The sequence below is a fragment of the Camelina sativa genome, chromosome 19, assembly GCF_030686135.1.
Source record: "Camelina sativa cultivar CO46 ecotype springtype chromosome 19, ASM3068613v1".
Taxonomy (NCBI): Eukaryota; Viridiplantae; Streptophyta; class Magnoliopsida; order Brassicales; family Brassicaceae; genus Camelina; species Camelina sativa.
The window spans coordinates 26,624,989-26,643,054 of record NC_141898.1 but is presented as its reverse complement, the minus strand read 5'-3'; the positions used below and the strand labels follow the sequence as shown (position 1 = coordinate 26,643,054).

The 18,066-nt window shown below is 37.4% G+C and overlaps 2 protein-coding genes across 2 annotated transcripts; both read right to left on the bottom strand.

Annotated features, from left to right (window-relative positions):
- Positions 1-158: 158 nt before the first annotated feature.
- On the bottom strand, positions 159-6,834 carry LOC104768043 (ABC transporter C family member 5). Its single transcript, XM_087501598.1, has 12 exons — positions 6,502-6,834; positions 4,058-6,285; positions 3,622-3,942; positions 3,434-3,520; positions 2,614-3,309; positions 2,362-2,526; positions 1,956-2,250; positions 1,628-1,842; positions 1,233-1,538; positions 1,076-1,139; positions 739-978; positions 159-648 (listed from the first exon to the last, which is right to left on the bottom strand). The coding sequence occupies exons 2-12, from the start codon at positions 6,101-6,103 to the stop codon at positions 536-538; spliced, it is 4,548 nt and encodes a 1,515-aa protein (XP_087357724.1). The 5' UTR covers positions 6,104-6,285; positions 6,502-6,834; the 3' UTR covers positions 159-535.
- A 6,347-nt stretch (positions 6,835-13,181) lies between these two features.
- Positions 13,182-17,575, bottom strand: LOC104768044 (chitin elicitor receptor kinase 1-like). The gene is made up of 13 exons (XM_087502915.1): positions 16,928-17,575; positions 16,802-16,835; positions 16,701-16,708; positions 16,465-16,572; positions 16,308-16,358; positions 14,899-15,047; positions 14,705-14,794; positions 14,536-14,629; positions 14,284-14,435; positions 14,116-14,204; positions 13,896-14,031; positions 13,683-13,787; positions 13,182-13,588 (listed from the first exon to the last, which is right to left on the bottom strand). Exons 1-13 carry the CDS (start codon positions 17,562-17,564, stop codon positions 13,421-13,423), a joined length of 1,821 nt encoding a protein of 606 aa, XP_087359041.1. The 5' UTR covers positions 17,565-17,575; the 3' UTR covers positions 13,182-13,420.
- Between the last annotated feature and the right edge of the window lie 491 nt (positions 17,576-18,066).

Sequence of the window (18,066 nt, the reverse complement as noted above, 5' to 3'; positions counted from 1 at the left end):
AACTACGTCGTTTTGAACCTAGCTACGTAATGAAACGCGTCGTAAGCTTTAGTCGTGTGGCGTGTTACAACGTCGTTCAGTTAAAGTGAAACGAAACGTTGTTGAAGAAACGACACGGTTGATATCATCAGATTGTAGTGTAAAAGTGCAAGACGATAAAAAAAAAAGGATGCCGAACGCTCGTAATTTGATGACATTATCCTACAAAAATCGAATGTAACCTTTGCTTTTCACGACAACAATGAACTGATCCAGCTTTACAATATCAAACCTAAACTAAAAAACTTTAAAGCTTAGCAAAAATGCCTGTGACCTTAATCTTTAAATCTCCCTTTTCGTACCGAAAACTCTGGTCGTCTCCAGTGTTCTTCAGTCACCTGCACTTTATTTCTTGTACTGACACTGACAGGATCTTGAGTCATGTGTGTTGGTTCAGACTTCAGACAGATTTTCTGATTTGTCTGAGATTCGCAGCGAGAACATCCCTGTCCCGGTGGCTCGGCGAAGAACTTTGCGTTCACTTATAGTACACCGATCAGAAGTCAGGTATGCCGCTGGATCTTGAGGAGTATTCAGTGACTAATCTAAGGAACATCGATGATTTATCCTCTAGAAGTCGTGTTGGTGTGTCGAATTCTGCAACAAGACCTGCAAAGTAATCATCCAAGTTTTTAGGGTGAAGTGAAAGGAGAACATTTCATATGAGAAAAAAAGGATTTTCATTTTGTGTGTATCTACCATCGCTTAGAACCAAAACCATGTCACTATCTATCACAGTCGGGATCCGATGTGCGATAGTGCAGACAGTGCAGTCTCCGAACTCTGTTCTTAGAATCTTCTGGATGAGATTATCGGTGGCTGAGTCAACCGAAGCAGTTGCTTCGTCAAGCACAAGAATTCTCGCTTGTTTAAGAAGCGCACGCCCTAGAGCTACAAGCTGCCTCTGCCCGACGCTCCAATTATCTCCATTTTCTAACACTGTATCAACAGTTCAAATCAACGAATCAAATCAGGTTCTTCAAACATTTTCCTACAAGATCTATCGCGGATGTATCACCGCGTTTTAGATCTATACCTGGAGTATCGAGTTTATGGTCTTTCGCACGAACTATGTCCCCCAGTTGTGACTTATCTAGAGCCTGACAAAAGAAAAACAAGATCTCTAACACATTCAGAATCTAATGGTTTTCATATATGACTGAAATCAGAAGATTATTAGCAGTTTATTGTACCTGCCAAACTTCTTGATCAGTATGTTCTTCGAGAGGGTCAAGGTTTCCCCGGATAGTGCCTTCAAACAAGGTGGGATCTTGCGGAATGATGCTGAGACGGCCTCGAAGATCGTGAAGGCCAATGGAAGAGATATCTATGCCATCAATGATTATTTGCCCTGCATATGGTTCTATCAGCCGGAATAGTGCTTGGATCAAGGTTGATTTACCGCTTCCTGTGCGGCCCACAATCCCAATCTTCTTGCCACCAGGGAACACACAGCTGATTCCATGAAGGACAGTTGGTAGATTCTCTCCATAGCGAACCTTTAAAAACAGAGGAAGGGGTTGAATAATGTATGAAGCTATGCAATTGGTCTGAAACAGGTCTAGAGAAGATCAAAACTTTGACTTACCTTCAAATTGTTGATCTCAATGGTTCCATTCTCTGGCCATGTGGCCGGAGGGTGAGCATTCTCGATAAACGTAGGGGCTTCACTAGGAATTTGACTGTACTGATAGATTCTTTCAATGGAGATGATTTTATTCTCTAGCTTACAAAAGCTAAGTATCCACCGAGAAAGGCGAGCGTTTAAATTAAGGCCATAGGTTACTGCAAGGCCAGCCATGCCTATACAAAGGTAAATATGAACTTGGTAAAAACAACGGATCTTTGACTAACGAGTTTCGCGGGAAATGCAGACCATGGTCTAAAGATTGAAAAGGGAGAATGAGAAAACTTACTTGGATCAATTGTTCCATGTGGAAAACTAACAAGCAGGAGCATACAGAAGGCAAATACGAAAGTAGAGAGTAGCTCCATGCGTAAACAGAGCCACTCAATTGCAGCGATGCTGCAGAAGAAAGGGCGGGCGAAGCAGTCCAGTAAATAGAGGTTTCTCTTCATGAAACGCTTTTCTTGGCCAAACCCTCTGATTGTTGCTGCACCTGCAATTGACTCACCAAAAAGATGGATAATTGGAGATTTCTGTATGCTCACAATCCGAACCAGCTCCCTAGATGAAGCCATGTAATATTTCTGCATTTATATGTGAAAAAAACTTGCCGTTAAAACGTATTGCAAATAGAAAGTACCCCTGAAGTTATGAAAACACCATAGAAAGAATCTTCAAAAATTAACAGAAATCACCTGCATCCACAAGCAAGCAATGCCGGTTGGAATTACAAGAAGGAACACTTGCCATGTAACGTTTGTCATCACACCAACAATGCCGATGAGCTGTATTGTTGTGGAAGCAAATCCTCCGAGCCTAAAAGGAATATCGAGATCTACGACGCTTTGATCAATAGACACCTGAAAGGTACATAATAGCAATGAGAAATACTATGCATGAAGAGAAGACGTCATAGTCATAGTTTGATTAATTTTAAAAGAACCAACCCGATTTAAGATCCTTCCAGCAGGAGTCGAGTCGAAAAATGACATTGGCGCTCGAAAAACACTTCTGAGCATGTTCAGAAACAACTTCTGGGCGGCTGCAAGGCCGAATGTAGCGACCAGAATAGCTCGGACAAAGATAAACACTGAGCTACCAAATGCTAAGGAAATAAACACGAGGAGAAGGACCGTGGAGCTCACTTTAGCTTGGTCTCCCTCGGTTTGCGGATTTGCCCAGGCCATCCACCAGTTACTAGCAATCTGAAGGAACTGAAAGAGTGATTGTGCAATGATTATAAGTGGAATCAACAATCCTTTATAGGCTGCAGCCATATATGACCAGTACACCTTCATACTGACTCGTCCCCTCACACGTTCCTCTTCCTGAACCAGTTGTTTCTTTCTAAGCCGTTTTGCTTTCTTTTTCTCTTTGATGGCTTTCTGGTTAGACCCGGATGGCCCTTCTTGGACCTCTTTGGCTAGAATCTCAATGTTGCTCGAGGAAGCATTGGATTTCGGATTGTGTGGCAATGACTGGTCTAGCACCTGATTGCTGTCAGAGTCTTCTGATGAATGACAGGGAATATCCATTGCTTCAATAGCTTCATGATGAGCAGACACAAGAGATAAGAAATCGGTTCCTGCTTGTAGCAGTTCTTCATACTTCCCTGACTGTATAATTTGTCCATCCCTAAGTACCTGCAGATAAACAAGAAACTTCTTGAAGCGCCTTCTTGGTGTTGTATACTTTTCTGGGTATCTTAACATATAGAACTCTTGGTATAAGATTTTTGCAGAAGGGCCATGTCGAAGAAGTCCTTACCAATATAAGATCCGTCGTAGGAAGAAACTCGACCTGATGAGTTACGAATATCACAGTCTTGTCTGCCAGAGCTGTCAATATATATTCCTGTAGTACATACAACAAAGTGTGATCCAAGGAGATATACATACAACAAAGTGTTTGAAAAATATATTTATTCGGTTAATCGGAGAAAACAAAAAGTGTACCTGGAAGAGTTCGGAGCCAGTGTGAGCATCAACAGCACTAAAAGGGTCGTCAAGCAGATATATATCAGCATCCTGGTAAAGTGCTCTTGCGAGCTGAACCCTCTGCTTCTGACCACCGCTAAGGTTTATGCCTCTGTCACCAATAATGGTCTGATCCCCATGTGAGAATAGTTCCAAGTCCCGTTTCAATGAACAAGCGTGTATAACATTCTTGTACTTAGCCTTATCCATTGGACTGCCAAAGAGAATATTTTCTTCTATATTCCCAGACTGAATCCAGGCGGACTGTGAAACATAAGCAGCACTACCGCATATTCTGACCTGTGTATTTCAGTGTACGTTTCGTGAAATTTGCTAGAGGAAATAAATTTTTAGCCCTGAAAAAAATGAAGACAGATGCATGTTTTTTTGAAGGTTCTTGAAGTTTTTCACTTACTTCACCCGAGATTTTAGGGATTTCTCCGAGTATACAAGAAAGAAAACTTGATTTCCCGGAACCAACGACTCCACAGACAGCTACTCGCATTCCTCTCTGAACTTTCAAGTGAATCCCAAACAAAGTTGGCCTTACCCATGAAGGATCCCACGAGAAACAACCGTCGTTGATCTCAACAGATGTGTCTGACGTACCTTGAGAAAGGATTATCGTAGCATTTTCCTGCAGCTCTTCCTCTAGCAGAAGTCCTGATATCCGATCAAGAGATACTTTAGTCTGAGCCATCATAGACACCAGATCAGGAAAATTCCTAAGTGGCTCCTGAAGAATCCTGAATGTTGCAAGCGCGGAGAGAACACCTCCTGCAGTGAGCTGAGTTCCTAAGCCTATAGCCGTAGCAAACGTGATAGCAGCTACAAATATGGGTGAACTCCAGAATATAAATGTAATAAACGCTTGGGAGTATAAAGCCTTTCGAAGCCATTTAAACTCTGTATTCCTCATTTCCTCAAGTACAACCCGGTACCTATCCTCCCAAGCCTGCAATTTCAGAATCCTCATGTTCCTCAAACACTCGGAAGTCTTCCTCATTCGCTCATCCTTAGCAGTCATCAATTTGTCTTGATAGTCCTCTTGAATTTTCGCCAGTGGGATAGTGGCAATAATAGAGAAAACTGTGGCCACCAAAGTGGCTAAAGCCGCCAGTCCCACACTCCTGTACAAAATCCCGAGAGCAAGTACAATTTGTAGAGGAAGCATCCACATATCATGGAGGTACCACGAGAAATCACCTACTCTCTGAACATCAACAGCCATGTAGTTCACAATTTCACCACTCGTGTGGTTCTGTTTGGTTAAACTAGAGAGTTTTAGCCCTTTTCGGTACACCATAGCCGTAAGAGCTGATCTCACATGCATCCCCATGATATCAACCCCAAGATACCACTGCCGAGTCGTTAGCGTCTCAGCAAGCTTCGCCACAAAGAAGATCCCAGCGAGGATGTAACCCTCGTTAGGGTAAGTCTCTTTCCCACCCAGATAATTAACAAAGTCATTCAACAAATAAGGACCCACATAAGAAACAAGAGTGTTCAAACCGGCAAAGACTGCATTACAAGCCGCTTCTTTCCAAAAGGACTTCAAGATCGCCCAAGCAAGAGAAGGAGACTTGGAAGGATTCTCAGCTTTCAACTTCTCCCATTTCAAGTTCAAGACTTTGTAATTCGTCTTTGCTCGGTCTTTAGGAGCGAGCAGAGGGATATCCTTGAGATCCAAAGGCCTCTTGGCGCCAAGTGAGAGCAGAGGGTTCAGCCACGAAAGCGTAGCAAGGCTGAACAATCCGGCGTCGCTATAAGAAGTAACATTGAGACACCCTGCTTCTTCTTCTTGAACAAGCAAAGGCTCATGAAGATAGGAACTTGTAATAACAACCCGAAGACCTGACACACCTCTGAAACCAAGGAAGCAGAGAAAAGCCAGAGCCGGAGCTGCAACAAAGTTCCCAACAGCGTGTGAAGACAAATAATGGTTTGAGCCGTTTGCAACAAGCTCTCTCGAGTCAATAAACAAAGCCCATAAAGAGATAAAGAATCCCACAACCCACCATAGCCTTAACAAGAAAGGGAACTTTTCCGCACAAGTGTATTTACATCGAACAACTGATGTGCATAACACTAACCAAGCCAGAATCTGCGTAATCGGCGACAAAATCACATAAATTTCTTCGCTTCTCTCCTTAACCACTCCAACAACATCGAACACTAACACCGAAACTTGCGCGATCAGAACAAAGAAACAACAAATCACCGAGAATTTATAGCTTTTGGTGATTTCAACGTCGTGGGTTTCTCCGCCAGCACCAACATTGACGACGGAACCCGAGCTCCCAACAGAATCATGTTTGAAGAACCGAGCTCGACGGAGACAGTAGAGTAAGCGTCTTGCGGAGATAACGAGAAGAGATAGTGATAAGAGGCTCAAATTGATACAGATCGAAGACGATTCCACTACTGGCAAATCGAGAAGAGCTCTCAGAGTAAAACCCATTTGTCGATTAGATTGTTATCAAAGATTGAGCTTCTGAGCTAAACAGCATTGACGAGACGAGACGAGACGAGACGAAGGGAATTGAACATCTAGAGGTTGCAGAGGAAGAAGAGAGCAAGCGTGAGTATGAAATAAGAAGGACAAGAGCAGAGTCACGATGTTGGTAGAGAGAAACGCAGAATCTGATAGACACATCGCACATGGAAACAAAACGAGTTCACGTCAGAGTCCAACACGTCGAACAAGAACACAAACAATTTTAAAATATTGAGATTTTTTTTTTTTATAATTTTGTTGTTGTTGTTGTTTGTTGTTGTGTTACCATCGATGTTATCTAGAGAAGACAGAAGCAGACAAAAGCACAACACAACCTTTTAATAAGAAAAAAACACATTAACCTGTGTGTCTGAGAGGTATCTATTCAAAGACAATGTCGCTTCTGCTTCTCTTTCTCTCTCCCCCCGAGAAGAGAGAGAGAGAGAGAGAGGAGATTCGTTGTGGGATCGCCGCCGCAAAGTAATGGAGAGGAATTTGATTTTGCTTTCCCCTCTTCTTCTTCTTCTTCTTCTTCTTCTTCTTCTTCTTCTTCGTTTCCCTCACGGATCAATCTGAAGCTCGCTGTCTTTTTTACACATTCATGGATTGAATGTATAAATGTATTAGAGAAGATACAGTTAATATGTAGATAGATGTATATAGTAGTAGTCGTGTGGCTTTTGATCTTCTTCTTTAAATAGTACTAAATGTTAATTGTATTCTTTAAGTATTTCTTTATTAATTTTTTTTTAATAAATGTAGAAAATTTCCTTCTTTTTGTCTGATTTGTTTTTATTTTTATTTTATTTTGTTTGAAAAGATTGACAAAAGTAGATCTCACACAACATTATATAATTTGTCAATTTGCCATATGCTTATTTCATTAAGAAAATAATAAATCATTATTCAGAAAAAATCCAATTATTCTATTTTACACTCCCTATATTTTCTATTTATGATCTTGATATGACAGGTAAATATAAATAGAAATATAGGGAATTTTTTTATGATCATGTATGTAAGGATGTCAAAATGGGTGAAGTCTATCTATATATAAAATTAACTTTTCTCTCTTTTCCTTCCTCCACAATCCACATCATCATCCACCTAATCTATATTTTTTTTATTTTGCATAAAAATATACAAGTTTAAATATTCATTAATTATTTATTTATTATTTATAATTAATAATAGTAAAAATAAATAAAAAACGAATTAACTAAAATTAAATAAATTTTAAAATAGTATGAAGAATAATATAATTTTTTAGTAAATAATAAAATTAATAACTACATAAAAATGAATTAAGTAAAATAAATAAAAATTTTAAAATAGTAAAAATAATACTATGAATTTGTTTTAGTAATAATGTTATTATTCAAATTATAACAAAAAAATGATCATATTCCAAAATTTAGTATGAGTTAATGAGTTTTAGAATGGAAGTAAGATTCTAATGCATGGTGGAGTTAAAAATAATTTATGTACTTACATTTATAAAAATCTAAACAGAAAAATAAAATTGAAGTGAAACATTAACTTCTAAGAAACATATACTACAAAGATTTCTTATTAAATTTTACTTATAAAAAGTAAAAATAATAATTACATAACTCAACTTAAAAGTTTTAATCTAAAACGAAGATATTATAAAGGTCACACTTTTTCTTGAGAAAACTATGAAAAAAAAATTTGAAAAAAATAATCCATCTATAAAAAGAAAATTAATAGTAAGAAAATATAGAAAAATGATATGCAAACTATTACAAAAAGTGACATGTGATTTGTGTAGTATATCTCATAAGGTATATTATCAACTAGAGCTACAATTTTAATTTATATATATATATATATATATATATAACAAGCTTGGGACTTCATTAATTTTATCAAATGATTTTAACCCAAAATATTAGCAAAACAACATATATAAAGTTCACATGTTTTTTTAGAAGACGAAGCTAAGGTTGCATCACAAAATTAACATCTGCAAATAACATATGAGGTTTTAGAAAAATATGTAACTTGGATTAGTGACTGGGATTTTCATTGTCGGGTTTAAGCGTTTCACCATTTAGACATTCTTGACTTGGTCAGAAATTCTATTATGGCAGATGATGCACTTGGACAACATATTACAATGACATAACACTAAAACTGTTCATGAAACTTTGTATATTTGCATTTATTGTGTGATATGGATATGTTTACATAATCTCTATAATTAGATCCAATCCACATTCAACGTTAGAAGTTTTAATTTTCATGGGATATAGATATGGAATGAACTCTTCTAAGGATCAAAGGTTAGGAGATTGTCGACAATATTGTTTACTCTTCCAGTGAGGTTCTTAGTCATTTTTTGTTATCACGTGATATATTGTTGATTTCCCATAAAAACATTATTATGACACTAGACAATATATGTTATATATAGATTAGTAAAATAAGTATGATGTTTATATAGATTTATCTTTTAATCTTTAAATAATTATATTTATATTCAATGATTTTTATTGATAAAAAATTTAAATAAAATTTCACGCAAATAGATCATTTCACAAAGAAATGTTATCTTCAACAATATATTTGTTGTATATCACTTAGTAAAATAAGTTCGGTGTCTATATAGATCTAAAAGTTGGGATTATTATAACTGAGTTCAACAATTTATATTGATAAAAAAAAATTAAAATCCCGAATGGGCATGCGCGGGTACAAATTCTAGTATATAATAATTTGTTAGTTACATTTTAACTTTTACAGTTGAACATACATACTAAATTCGGCCATAGAACTTCATAAATACTTAATTTTTATGTAAGTTTAAATTCAGGAAAAATTACAAGTTTAACGTGCATTATTTTTTTTTACTAATGAATTTAGGTTGAACTTCATAAGAAAATGAGAAAAGTTTCTAATCATGTGCTCAGTTTTGGAGCAAAGCCAGCCATTCGTCATTATCAGATACCACTTTGGTCAGATCCATCGAATATATCACCAAATACAGTAAGTAACTAATCATCGTCCATATCAAACTATGAAGTTGAAGATAAAGAGGAAATACTTCAATGATTTTGTTGTAATTAAAGCCAATCAAATTCGTCGTCCCATTGCGTAGTAGCTGTAGAACGTCCCACACCGATGCCACTTGTCTGGTCTTCCGTCTTCCACAGGATATCGACATAGGCCATAGCAAGAGAAGATAGAGCTATTTTAAGTAGAGCTACTTTAAGTTAAGAGAACGTGTATGTGCTCAGTTTGCTTGAAACCATGCCCCGTTATGTAGTCACATTCTTTGTTGGCTAGATATAGAATTTCAATAAGTAAATTCTCAATACCTCTAAACAACTTACCTTTTTTTTGAGAAATTTATCAATATTGCCATGAACAGTAGTAATCTTTATCGTCAATGCCATTTTCGTTATTCTCTTCTCTCAAATATCATCTGACCCACTTTAATCTATTTAAAATAACAAAAATATCTATTATTTTATTTCTTTTCTTTTCTCTCTCCATCTCTCATTTTTCTCTCTTGATCTCTCATCTTTCTCTTTTTCTCTCTTCTTCTCCCTCTTTCTTTCTTCAACAACAAATAAATCACCACATCAGAAAAATCAAGAAGCGATTTCTCATCTCTCTCATTTTCCATACTCATCTTCTTCTATCTCTGTCTCTGGAAACCTCTATATCCTTTTTGAGATTCTTCTGTTTGTTTCATTCTCTCTATAACTTTAACGGACAAGATCTGATATCTGACCCATTTTTTTCGGTGGATCAGATCCGGTATACCAGTTTTGATGGACCAGATCCGAAGACTAAATATGTCAATTTCTTGTTTTCTAACTTGTTGTTCATTCAATTTCCACAAGTCTTATTGTCCATCATGCAGTTCTTCAAACCAATCGGTGGACAACACTGATTTATCCTCCCAGATGGACAAGACTGATAAATTCCCTGAAGACAACAACCAATAGACAACACTGATGAACCCCCTGATGGACAAGGCTAATTAACTCCCTGGTGGACAAGACTAATTAACTCCCCGAGGACAATAATTGATTTTGATGAACTCCCCGATGGACAAGAGTGATGAATTCCCCAAGGCAATAATCGGTAGACAACACTGATGAACCTCCTGATGGACAACACTGATGAACTCCCCGAGGACAACAATCGAAAGAAAACACTGATGAACTCTCCGATGGACAACATTGTTGAATTCCCAGATGAATTCCCATATGACAACAGCCAATAGACAATACCGATGAAATCATCGATGGACAAAATTGATTCACATCAATTTGTATCTTTCTTTTTTATTATGTGATTCAGATTTCATTCAAGGGTAAAATTGTCTTTTATCAATGCCATAAAACTAAAAATTTCAGAAAAAAAATTAGAAAGTGGCATTTGTCATGAGTTTAGTTTTGAAAGTGGCATGTTTAATAAAATTCCCTTTTTTCAATTACAGTAATTGTTATTTTTTAAGTTGTTGTCTTTTTGTTTGACAAAAAACAAATGTTGTTTTCATTTATTTCATGGCCTACTATTAACACGTCTAACTGTTATATATTGACTATAATTATCATCGGTTATATAATCAACCACAATAGAACCTACCCAAATAGATCACACACAATTTGAAATACAGGATCAATACAATAAAAAAGGATGATTGCTCTCTTTATCTGACACATCAGCCTCAACATTGAAACATGACTTGACAAATCAATTAAAATTAGTAGCCAATTAAAACATTTCGATTAATACATCTAAGATTTATTTTCTTCCACAATACAATAAAAGAATGATGTGTTGCTCTTCTTATCTGACACATCAGCCTCACCATTGAAGCATGGCTTGACAAATCAGTTAAAATCAGTAACCAATTAGAACATTCGATTAATACACCTAAGATTTATTTTCTTCCACATCATTCTCTTTATTCACTCTCTCTCTAATCTTATGAATCATGGTCGTTTCGTTGCAACTAAAAAAGAGGGGTTGCAAAACGCGAGATCTAAATAACTAGAATAAGGAAATCAAAGACCTAAGTGTTTGAGATTGTCATTGTCGACGTGTACACGAAATTGAGCACAGAAAATCTTTGATAAATAATAAAAAGGAGAGTATATCAAACTTAAAGGAATCCATCATTTAATTAGACAAATCAGAGACTTTATGTTGGAATCTGAATCAGACTTAGAAAAACAAAAAAGAACAAAGAAGCTTAAGTTGCATAGCCGTAAATATTGTACTACACTTGAGCGAAAAACCGCCTAATCCCAGTGCAAGATAACCAAGACGGCTCACTCCAGGGTTTACGCTGCTCCCAATTGAACTGTGCACTCAATTCAAAAGAGATGAAACTTTCAAACTCAAAATCAGAAATTAGAAGAAGAAGAAGGAGGAGACCAAGAAGTAAAAAAGAGAAGAAGTTCTTTTCCATAATGAAATTGAAGGCTGGACTATTATTTTTATAGGCATAAAATCTAACCCCCTATCAAAAATTTCAGCCATCTCTAATCTCTCTGCCTGTTACAACCAACGGAGAGCAAAACCGTTGATCTTGACATCTTCTTTTAAGAAGAAGACTTTTGTCAAAAACACAATTTACAACAACACCAAACTTGGTAATAAAGTCCATTAGAATAAAAGCCCAATTTGAGAAACATACCCAACACTTGCTTCACTTCGACGGTGGAGATGTCGGTGGATTTGTTGAAGCTGTGGCGGCGTAAGGGGTTTTAAGATTGGAACCCTCGAGGATTTTAAGTCTATAGCCCTGATTCAATTACTATTTCGAGTTGAAGTCCAAGGATGTTTTAATTGATTCTCAACACCTTTGAATCTCCCTTCTTTAGTTTCAATGAGAAGGCAAATTTTGAGCTTTGATCGGTTCAAGGAAGCTTCTCCATCTTGAAAAGTTTAGACGTCATTGCTTCAAAGAAGCATTTGAGAGATACAAAGAGTTAGATGAGTACAAGACGTCACTGATGCCGCATCAATTATCACATAAATTTTAAGCACACATGGGGATTTGTTTTGGTAAAATACCAAGAGAAAAGGACAATTACAAGACGCCGATGAGACCCAAGATAGTGGAGGCTCTCATTTATGCAAGGAAATGGTTTCTGGAGGATGATGCTTTTTCTTCTACAGCAGCGCAAATGTCAAGTGCTTTCGTAAATTATCCGACGCATAAGTGAGACTTAGATCTATTATCTCTAAATGTTGTTGTTTTCTAAAAGTTTATATGTTGTCTTTTGTGGTTAGTCTCAAACCAACTGTGTGATTTGCAATTACGAAGTGACCTCTTAAAAAATTTAATGCACATTTTGATATGCTTTTCCCTAAATGAAGTCTACATAAAGATGGTCAACTAATATAATTGCCTTGATGAAATTGAAACCTATCTTTTCCAAAATTGAAATTCTTCGTTCTAAATTTTTTTACACAGTATATGAGTAACTATAACTTTAAACAAGGAGAGTTTTTGAATAAATGTATCTACAATCATTTTTCTGAAAACTACCTATTTTTTTTCCTTTTTTTCAAATGTTAATATAAAATCACAAAAATTTAAATACAAATTCTTTTAAAGAGTAGATATGTATTTTAATTTAATAGCGAAGATAAGACTGTCTTTTTACAACAAAAAAAAAGAGTTAGTTTAGAAAAAGAGAAAAAAACATAGGGTAATTTTCATAAAATATATTGTAGATACAAAGTCTATGTTTAATACAAATTAGATGAAATTAATGTATAAATATAAAATTATAGATTAAGTTAAATGGAATTGATTCGGTGGGATATAAAATGAGATATAAATAATTCTATAATCAAGATGCGTTAATTCTATTTTGATAGCAGATTGATCATAGTAATTGAAATTTTATGTAATGATGTTTACATAATGAGTTGTTTAACTCGGTAAGACACATTTAATGATTTTGAAAGTGATATAATAAACAAAAATATGCAGCAACAATATAATAACAAAAAAAAAAACTGAAAACAACAATATAAGCAATGATCATTGTCATAAAATATATTAATAATGATTTTTGATTACAAACAACATACAAAAATTAGACTTCTAGAAAACATAAAACAAAATATTTTTAAAAATAAATTGAGAAACAATCCCGCAGCATACCGCGGGTACCAAACTATTTTATATTAAAAAGTCAACGTGTGACGTGCAAAGTTTCGTATAGAGACAAATATATATACTTCAAGCTGAAGCAGTGTACAAACAGCAGCAAACCGGAAACTCTACCGGCCGGACATCTGACCGAGGAGGTCGTCGTTTTGGAAGTTTGCAACATGGTCCCAATTTCCGGTAGACGATAAAAGAGTTGATGAAGCAACCACAATGTATCTCATAGTCGGACGTCGTTGCGCATTTTGTTGCGTACTACAAGCTTTCCCTAATTCCGCCATCTAAACACACAAAATCATAAAACAACCAAATTGGCCTATAGAATGATCAATGATGCATAGAACAACTAGGGAACAAGCTAAGAAGAGAGGTTACCTTATATACCGAATCAAACGGGTACTGATCTCCGAGCCTCGGGTCTATAATCTTGCGTAGTGCTTCTTCTTTGTCAGTCTCCTTATTGAATACTACTTCATCGAACTTCATTAGTCAAGAACCAAAAGCATATGTTAAGCGATCCAACGTACATATTGTTTTTAAATCAGAAAGACTAAATGCTATGAAGAAAACATTAATAAGACTAATTACCACACCAACGAGGCTTTTAAATTCACCAACGGATTCATTCATTTTGACAACCGCGCCTTTCGCAGAAATCAATTTGAATAGGACAACTCCAAATGCATATACATCCACTTTTGCAGACACTTGTGCGTAGATTGTCCTGCATACATAAATATATATACCATTCATTATAATGTAGTCTCTAAAATATAAGTGTAAGAGAAATAAGATCAAGTTTCTTTACTCTGGTGCCATGTAACCAAATGTACCCATTGCACCACGAGTTGCTGCGCCTCCAATTTCTATCAGCTTTGTTAAACCGAAATCAGCGACCTGTAACAAACTAACACAAAAGCCTCTAGCTGAGTCTAGTACACCTATGATTGGCAAAAATGGGAGATTGAGAATGGACCTTTGCTCGGAAGTTCTGGTCTATCAAAATATTGGCAGATTTAATGTCCCTATGAACATAGACTGGAACCGTGTGCTCGTGTATGTATTCTAAGCCTCTAGCTGAGTCTAGCGCAATCTGCACTCTTTTAGTCCACGGTAACGGTTCTAACCCTATAGTAGTTACATATAAACGCCTTAGTTCTACTTAATAGTATTTTGAAAAGTGATTCTCTTTTCTATTTATTTGGTGTTTATCATATATATATCATACTTGAGCCATGTAAATGTTGTCCAAGGTCGCCATTCTCAACATATTCATAGACCAAGAACAGAGACCCCTCAACACAATATCCAATCAGGCGAACCTACAAGATACTATAAGTTTGTTATATGCTATCTTTGCTCAAGAATCTATCTTGAGATAATATAAAAGGGATTACCAGGTTGACATGATGTACATGTGTTAAGACTTTTAGTTCCGCCAAGAACTGCTTCGATGCCTCCATGTCCATCTTCTTGATCGCAGCTTTCTAAACATGAACGCATACACACACACCAAATGATCTTTGAACATTCTGTGTGTAGCTTCAAATAATAAGTCTACACTAAAAGGACTGAAGAAAACTCTGCTTACTTCTCCTCTAAGCTCTGCATAGTAAACAGCTCCAAAACTACCTTGCCCGATCTTAAAAGACAGACTGAAATTATCAGTAGCCTTTGCGAGCTCCTCCATCGAAAAATCAACAGAGTTATCTACGTTTATGGCAGAAATGCCAGAAAACACTTGAAAGACCCCGACCCGGACGTTGCAGCGTCCGCAATCACGGCTTCCATTCGGCCCCATTCCTGGTCGAATATTCATTGATTTGGTTACTTAGCTTTGGCTCGCGGCCTTGCTTCGTAAACCCCTTTACGCAACGGAATATAATTTTACCCTTGACCCATCCCTTTGTGTTTAGCCATACAACCAACCAACCCCACAGGCTTGCACATTAGAGATGGGGACATATAATCCCTTCGGTGCACTGTGAACGGTTGCACTATCGGCTTCCTGAACCACTCGTGCGTCCGAAGCTTGGCATCGGACGTGCTATTAGTTGACCTATCGGTCATACCTTGGCACCTCAATCAACTCGTCGGTCTTGTCCAGGTCTGATCGAACGATCCGACCCCATAATTGAATCGCCGATCGACAACGGATCAGGCCGATACTTCCGATGGACTTGTCGACCACCCGTCCGATCAATCCAACCTACGGCTTGCATCATCGATCATTTGATCACCCGATACGACTAGCGATTGAATCACCGGTCAACCCTCGATCGATCCGTCCATTGGCGCTGATCGTCGATGACCTTTCGATCGGTCTGACTCTATGATTGAACCGTCGATCATCCTGCGATCAGTTCGACTCCATCTCCGAACCACCGCTTATCCTTCGATCGGTTCGACCCGATTGTCGAACCGTCGCTCGTCTCATCGTAACGTTGATAGAGAGGTAGCATGTGCATCAGTTCGGACGAGTATCGAAGTACTCGCCGAGCCGCACCCCCTTTTCTTCTTAGACATAGATGGACGATGGAAGGATGATGGTGTCTTGGAATGAGGGCCACACCCTCTATTTATAGGGTCCTGGCCGAAGTCTAGGCCCCAAAAGGCACTTGTCCGTCAAGACCCTTCGTTCATGCACGTTTGGTCGTGCCTGTCCGGCCGTGCTTGTTCGGCCATGACCGTTCATCACCGCGTCCCATGACCGCCCATGAGCTCCCCATATGACCCGCACACTATCGACACCGTCCAGCTGGCTGAGCTTAGTCGAGCTCCTTGGCAGCTGGTCGAGCTAGTGGTAGCTGACTTGCAGCTGGTCGAGCTGACCCTAGCTGGACGAGCTGACACTAGCTGGCTGACAGTTGGTCGGCAGCTGGTTGAGCTGTCCGTAGCTGAACGAGAGTTGTCCGCAGCTGAGCTAACTTGCTCATTTAGCTATCAATTTCCTTAAAACAAATTGCCCTCTTTAGGATCACGGGACGCAGGCGTTACAACACTCTGGTTCCGTACCAGCCAAGTTGCCACTTTGGAGACTAGTTGTAAAAACTAAAAGCATATTTGATCATTTTAGTAAGCAACATTTATGCTAAAACATGAAACTGTTTTGCATATGATCAATAGAAGATAGAAAAGAAGAAAAAAAACTAATCACCCTTGGACTTGCTCGTCCGGTAAGCATAATATATGAAAAGCGAGATTAACATAAGAGCCACAACCACTCCTACACATATACCAGCGATAACTCCAACACCAATACCACCTGTTTAAAGCAAAAAGATACCAAAAACACTTCTCTCAATCTCTCCCCCAAGTTTCTTCTTGTTTTTAGTACAACATCTTCTTCTAGCTAGAATTATCAAAAGCTCGTAAATAGCTAGAAGAACCAACCTTTTTTACTACAAGAACATAAGAAGAGGATAGAATACATCAGTGGGATATATAGAAAATCAAAAGAACAAATGAAAAGTGTTAACAACAACAGAAACAACCTTGATTGAAAATGTGGAAATGCACCACTAGGATCTGCAAAAACAACACAATAAAAATATGTAAAGAAACTTTAAAACTTAGACAACCATTACTATGATTCATCCATGACCATAAACTCAAAATACCTCTCCCAGGGACAAAGACGATCCGATTCCTGGAGCTGAAATCAACGCCAGGGTTATACCTACTTATAACATCCCCCGGTACACCAGAAGAGTTAGCAATCATATCGAGACTATCCTCAGGACGAAGAGGATACGTAACAAACAAACCATAATCCTTGGAAACACTCTCATCACCACAAGAACAATTCACAAGCACATTAAGCGTCGCAGAAGGAGGGATGTTGTTAGCCGGAAAAGGATTCCTCCCTTGCAAGGAACCTTCCGTGGTGAGATTCGCGTATCTCCTTATGGCAACTCTTTCGTAAGTATTTATCTGTTGGAAACGGTATGTGAAGTTGTGGCGAAGGAAGTCTCCAGGTTGACATTCGCAAGGGAAAGGTACACGAACCCTTGAACCTATAGGGATGATCAAATCTTTGTTTTTGTTGTTGTTCTGTATGTTACGGTTGTACCTGAGGATTGGTTCGTAGTTGAATTGATCGTAAGAACTGAGGTATAGGTTGATGATAGAGAGAGATAGTTCGTTCTCTACGTAGTAAGATGCTAGAGCTAAACCGTAGCTTCCCATGGACTTTGATTCTACGGCCAAGAAGAGAAGAAGAAGAAGAAGCGGAAACATTATAATCATTAGCACCATCGCTGGTTTGTTCTTAGATTCCAAGAGGAAGGTCTCTGTTTTTCTTTCTTTCCTTGTTCTGTGTGTCGGGAGAAAGGGTTGACTAAATTAGCGTTGACAAATTGTCAACTCAGAGAATGGTGATTATATTTTATTTAATGTTTCATAATCCATCGCGTGTTAGATTTTTGATGTTTCTTAATCTATATATAATAGCAATCTGAATAAGTATTTTTTCAATTGTACATTTTGGATAATTTTTTAAAACAATTTGTAGAAACTTAAATTGTGTGTTTTACAAAAATTGTGATTGTTCATTGTAACGGTTTTTTTTTGTAAAGTTGCAACGGTTAATTGTAGAGTTGTGTTTATTCAAATATTCGTATCTTTTGAAATATATATATATATATACTTGTTTGTTTGAACTGTTTTCATTGTTTTGCCATGACACAAAATAATATAAATTTTCAATCTCAACGGTTTTTACAGCTTTCGAAAATATTTTCTAGCATTCATTCTTCTA

Coding starts and splice junctions, on each gene's coding strand:
- LOC104768044 (XM_087502915.1), bottom strand. CDS start 17,564: ATGGTGCTAATGATTATAATGTTTCCGCTTCTTCTTCTTCTTCTCTTC. Junction 14,436..14,535: donor ACAACATTTACATGGCTCAA/GTATGATATATA, acceptor TAACTACTATAG/GGTTAGAACCGTTACCGTGG. Junction 14,032..14,115: donor TTTGGTTACATGGCACCAGA/GTAAAGAAACTT, acceptor TTATGTATGCAG/GACAATCTACGCACAAGTGT.
- LOC104768043 (XM_087501598.1), bottom strand. CDS start 6,103: ATGGGTTTTACTCTGAGAGCTCTTCTCGATTTGCCAGTAGTGGAATCG. Junction 1,539..1,627: donor TTGAGATCAACAATTTGAAG/GTAAGTCAAAGT, acceptor CTGTTTTTAAAG/GTTCGCTATGGAGAGAATCT. Junction 979..1,075: donor CCATAAACTCGATACTCCAG/GTATAGATCTAA, acceptor CTGTTGATACAG/TGTTAGAAAATGGAGATAAT.